The sequence below is a fragment of the Leptopilina heterotoma genome, unplaced genomic scaffold, assembly GCF_015476425.1.
Source record: "Leptopilina heterotoma isolate Lh14 unplaced genomic scaffold, ASM1547642v1 Lhet_313, whole genome shotgun sequence".
Classification (NCBI taxonomy): Eukaryota; Metazoa; Arthropoda; class Insecta; order Hymenoptera; family Figitidae; genus Leptopilina; species Leptopilina heterotoma.
Window position 1 is genome coordinate 124206 of NW_025111014.1, and position 5458 is coordinate 129663.

A 5458-nucleotide genomic window follows, 5' to 3' on the forward strand; every position below is an offset into this window, starting at 1 on the left:
TTTCAGGTCAACGGATAATTAATTTTCAATTTACTTTATAATTACATGAAAACCTCTGTAATAAGTCCAATTTAGAAAATCCCCGTTCTTTTACCTTTCGTTTTCTTTTCTTCAAAATTGGAAAAATTATTGTTATTATTGACAGATGAGAAAATCAATTTTTAGGTTATAATTGGAAAAATTCTGTTCTATTTTGAATTTTATTGATTTTTCGTTTCAGATAATACTGTATTTTCAATACAGAAGTTCATAGAGATTGATAAAAGTTTTCCAAAGGTTTAGTTTGTGTAAAATTGATGCGTTATTTTCTATTTTATCAAAATACTACCCGGAAGTTCAAAAGTTTATCACGTTACAAATTTTTCTTTGTCAACTGATTTATCCAAACTTTCCAAAATTGTCGCTAGGCAAAAGTAGTAATTCAAAAATACGAATTTATCCAATACTGCCTTATTTTTTAACTCCTTTTTGTGTATTTGCTTCTTTTAAAAAAAAAATCAACCGTAATGAGAGGAACTGATGAAAACACGTTTCTTCATCTTCTTAAGTTCTCAAAATAATAATTTGTCGCCATCTGTCGTGAAGTACAGGAAGGTTGTCTTCAAATATTAAAGGGACAATGATGGGTCGATGAGTCAATATTTGTTTGGTGGTAAAAAGTTATGACTGTTTTACGAGAGTGGGTTCGGTAGAACAGGTAATGGCAGTGGGAGATTGTTGCACCTGTCACCTGTCTCCTACGGATTGTGCCTCCTGTGGAAAGTAATTCAGTGTTTGCGCGGGCAACGAAATGACGTGTTCGTAGTGGAGAGAATTTCTTAACAGAAAACAGGATGAGAAAACAGTCCTGCGCATTCCAAGAAACAGTATGATTATCGTTGTCAACCAGGGTTGTTATAACTTTCAACCACGAGGCACTGAAAAGGGATAATAAAAATCCAATTAGAAATTTTCAAGTATGAGAATAATTTTACAATTTTTTTCTCGTGTTACTTCGCATGAAGACCACATGGTCGATGTATCAACATTAACATCAAAACACCTGCGATGATATAAACGTGTATTTTGTTTTTCGTTATATTTGGAAAAAAAGTTAATCAACGAAGGCAAATCAATGTCGATATATTCGTCATGTACAAATATTTAAAATTTCGTAGTTTACTCTTCAAAATATTTGTCATCAGTTTGATCGTTCTTACTTTCTACGCCTACTACTGGAAGACAATCGATCAAGTAGTGCACCAAAATGCATTTTTTCACAGTAATCGTGAGTATTTTCTTTTTAATTTCGATATTTTTTAAATGCTAACCATATTTCTACAATATTGTAACAATTATTTAAAATTGTTTCATTGACACTTTGATTTAAATTTATTTTTCTAACATAACCTCCAAACGAAAATTTGGCAATAATCGCAAATTTGCAAGATTTTATTAGGATTTGTATCATTTGTATTAAACATTTTAGTAAAATTATTGACAAAGTTTGCTTCATCAACAGTTAATTGATTTCTATTTCTTAATTTCGATATATTTGAAAGAACACATTTAAAAAATAAATTTGGTTATAATGTGAAATTTATTCTTTTAAATCACATTTAAATACACAAATAATACTTTTGTTAATTCATTAGCTATACTTAAGTAATAATGATAAGTAATGGGACACTTAAAATCTATTTAGATAATGAAAAAAATGCCTGCTTATTATCTAGACGGGAAGTTAAAGCAAATAGAAAAAGAATTAAAAAAATAGTTCAACAACTTTTCCGCAAGTAATAATTAAGGGACTTTGATTTTCTCAGTAGTAATATCCTTAATTGCGGTATACAAAGAGTAGTTTTTTTTAGCAAAATAAAGTCTGGAAATACGAGAAAATTGCGAAATGTTGGATTGATTTACTGAAAAAAGGTTTGAAAAAAAACTGAAAAATAAGTAAAACATTATTGAAATTCAATGAAACAAAAGAGAAACAATCGATAATAAAGTCGTTGCTGCTTTTTGTCACGAATTCAAGAATTTGGTTTTTGTTAAATTTAAAATCAATTAGAAATAAATGATTTAATTATAAATAAATAGAAAATGTGAATTTCATTCGTAGATTAAATTCGTCACAATATTCATGACGTTAAGAAATATCTATTCAATGATTATAAAATTTATGATTTATGATAAATTGAATAGAAAAAATCGAAAAGTATTTGTCACGCTCAACCTTGATAATTATATTAACCTATTAAATTCATTTTATGGTATTTTTTACTTTGAGAATAATAGATTTATATTAAATAGTTCCGTTTGTGAAAATGAAAAAAAAGTTTATACAATTTTATTTCAAAGAATTCCACCGATATTTAATTATCGTCGTAATTGATAATTTTTTTTTTCGAAGTCGTTTGGAAAATTTAAAAGCAAAAACAATTTTATTGACTATTAAAAATGACTTAATCTAAACATTTTTCTTTATCAAAAGTAAAAAAGTAGACAAATTTTTTTTCAAATTTACATTTAAAAAAAATTGTCTAGGAATATTTTTTCAATAAAAAATAATTTTTCCCCAAGATGAGAATATGCCTTTTTTGTAAAACGTTTTGGCATATTCTTTTTTAGGTCCATTCTCATCTTCGGATGCATCGCACGAATATAACCGGAACGATTCACAAAATTTGGCAACATTTAAAAATACCATTATAGAAACATCGGCTCTAAGTTCAAATGTGTCGCACAATCCAACAAATTTATCAACCGCTATTGTAATGGTCTCAACGTCCTCCAATTCACAAATTTCGTCTTCCTCGAATATATCAAAACTCCCAGAAAATGTCAAGTCAAAAATAATGCGAGAATTAATCAAAACAACAATTACAACGACAAGTAATTCGTCAATAAATTCAAATTTAATACGTGCCATGTATAAATCAGGTCATTCAATATCAATTCCCGAACAATGTCCTGAATTTGGTGAGAAAATGAATTTAGCAATAATAATAATGTCAGCGCCAAGAAATAATAAATCACGAACGGCAATAAGACAAACGTGGGGACATTATGGTCAGAGAAATGACATTAGCATACTTTTCATTATCGGCACAACTTTCAATAAGGAGATCGAAGAAAGTCTTCATCGCGAGCAAACTATGTATGGCGATATTATTCGCGGCAATTTCATTGATTCATATTCAAATTTAACATTCAAGACAATTTCAATTTTAGAATGGATTAATCTTTATTGTCGTAAGGTGAATTTTATTCTAAAGACTGATGACGATATGTTTATTAATGTCCCGCGTTTATTATTATTTTTAACGAAACATCAACGTGAGAAAAATATTATATTTGGCCGCTTAGCAAAAAATTGGAAGCCAATACGTAATAAAAAAAATAAATATTACGTCTCAATGGAACAATATAAATTGCCCGTTTTTCCCGATTTCACCACTGGTCCAGCGTATTTATTTTCAAAAGATATTGTACCAAATCTTTACGAGGGAGCTTTAAATCAAACATTTCTTCCTCTCGAGGATGTATTTATCACTGGAATTGTTGCTCAATCACTTGGAATCAAACGTGTACAAGCACAGGGATTTTTAAATACACGAATTTCCTATGCCCCATGTAATGTACAAAAGGGCATTAGCATTCATAAGGTCCGTTATGGCGAGCAATTTGATCTTTGGAAAAAATTATTGGACGGCAAGAGTAATTGTAAATTATAACCACTGAGAAGGGTTCGCTCCATGGACCCAAATTTGAACATCATTAGTTTTCTATCACTCGACATGAAAAGCATTCTCAGTTGATACAAACATTGTCATTGTGTTTATCGCAATGCATTCTAAAAAAAAAAAAAATAATAATCAAACTGAAAATGTTTTTCTCCAAAAAAATACAATTTCAACATATATTTCTATTTAACTAGATTAGAAATTTTTTGACGATAGTTAAAATACTTGAAAATATTTGGAAAGAAAAATAATTTCCCTTTGCACTTGAGCAAACAAAAAAAAGAACATTGCCTTTAGATAATAAATTTACTATCACGTATTTCAACTTTAATATTCTTTAATAATTAATAGAAAACTAGTTTATAAATTTGACAATCTTTCCCTTTACTTCAAAATAATATTTCATTTATATTTACATCTCATTAGAGTATTATTTTCGTTACATATCAACACAGACAGTGTTATTGTTTAAAACGCACAGACTATTATTCATTCAAAGCCATGACAATTTTAATTGATTGAGTTAATTTAATCATCATTCTAATTAGTTTGATTCATAATTTTTATTTATTGACAAATTAGTTTGATTAATTTATTTATTAACTAATTAATCCAATTAAAAAAGCGTATATAGTGAAAAGTAATTATAATGTAGGAAAAAAGAAGCAAAATTGTCAAAAAAAAAAAAGATAAAAGAAATTTTTAAGAAATAAACTGACTGGAGAAGTCTGACAATTCTTTTCCTATTTAGACATGATAAAAAACAAATTATCAGACTGTTATGTTACCGTGATTACGGTTGAGTGCCTCGATAGAAAAAAAACCATATTGTAATGAATTAGTAGAAAATAAGTGACCTGTACTTAATTTAGTCACGCTTTTTAACTCCATAATGTCGAAAAATGATTCTTTTCATTTATTATTATTAATATTGATAATAAACTAATTACTATTAATAATTTAATTAAAGGAGATAATTAATAGTAATTAATTGATATTGATATAATACAATTTGTTGAAATTCTACATTATGAAAGTTGAAATGATCTTTGATGTTAACGAGTTAAAATACGAATTAAATGTTGAACGTAACATTTCTTTTAATACGACGCTTTAATGTACTTAATTTTATTATTGATTTCAATTTAAATGTTAAAATTGGATTTCAATATTTTAAAAATTATTATGTACTTGAATATTTATTTTTTATTTTATTTTACTTTTCATGTGCTTTCGCATCTATAACAGCTTTCAGAAAGAAATATTCTTTCGAATAGAACTAGTGATTATATAAACAAATAGACATGAAGTTTCGAACGTTCCGAAAGTAAAAAATTTTATTTTCTCTTATTTATTATTTGTATTATTTTTATTTTATTTATCAATTATTATTATTTTAAATTTATATATCAATTTTATTGTTTTAATTTTGTTTATCAATTTATGTTTTAATTTTGTTTATCAATTTACATTTTAATTTTTTTTTTTTATAAATTTTTATTTTAATTTAAATTTTTAAATTTTTGTTATTTTAATTATCATTCACAAGTTTTGAACGTTGCAATGAATGGAATTTTATACGAATTAAAATATTTTTCAAAAACTATTGCACTGAAGAATGCAAAAACAAAATTGAAAATTTAGAATTTTTGTAATTTATTTTTTATAATTCTTTTCGAAATATTTCTGAAATAAGATTTGAACTTGAAGGTGAAATAAACAAATTTCATTTC

General features: G+C 26.5%; 1 protein-coding gene across 1 annotated transcript; it reads left to right on the top strand.

Annotated features, from left to right (window-relative positions):
• The first annotated feature begins 629 nt into the window (after nucleotides 1-629).
• Nucleotides 630-4871, top strand: LOC122504755 (beta-1,3-galactosyltransferase 5-like). The gene is made up of 2 exons (XM_043615990.1): nucleotides 630-1267; nucleotides 2611-4871. Exons 1-2 carry the CDS (start codon nucleotides 1132-1134, stop codon nucleotides 3714-3716), a joined length of 1242 nt encoding a protein of 413 aa, XP_043471925.1. The 5' UTR covers nucleotides 630-1131; the 3' UTR covers nucleotides 3717-4871.
• The last annotated feature ends 587 nt before the right edge of the window (nucleotides 4872-5458 follow it).

Coding starts and splice junctions, on each gene's coding strand:
- LOC122504755 (XM_043615990.1), top strand. CDS start 1,132: ATGTACAAATATTTAAAATTTCGTAGTTTACTCTTCAAAATATTTGTC. Junction 1,268..2,610: donor TGCATTTTTTCACAGTAATC/GTGAGTATTTTC, acceptor ATTCTTTTTTAG/GTCCATTCTCATCTTCGGAT.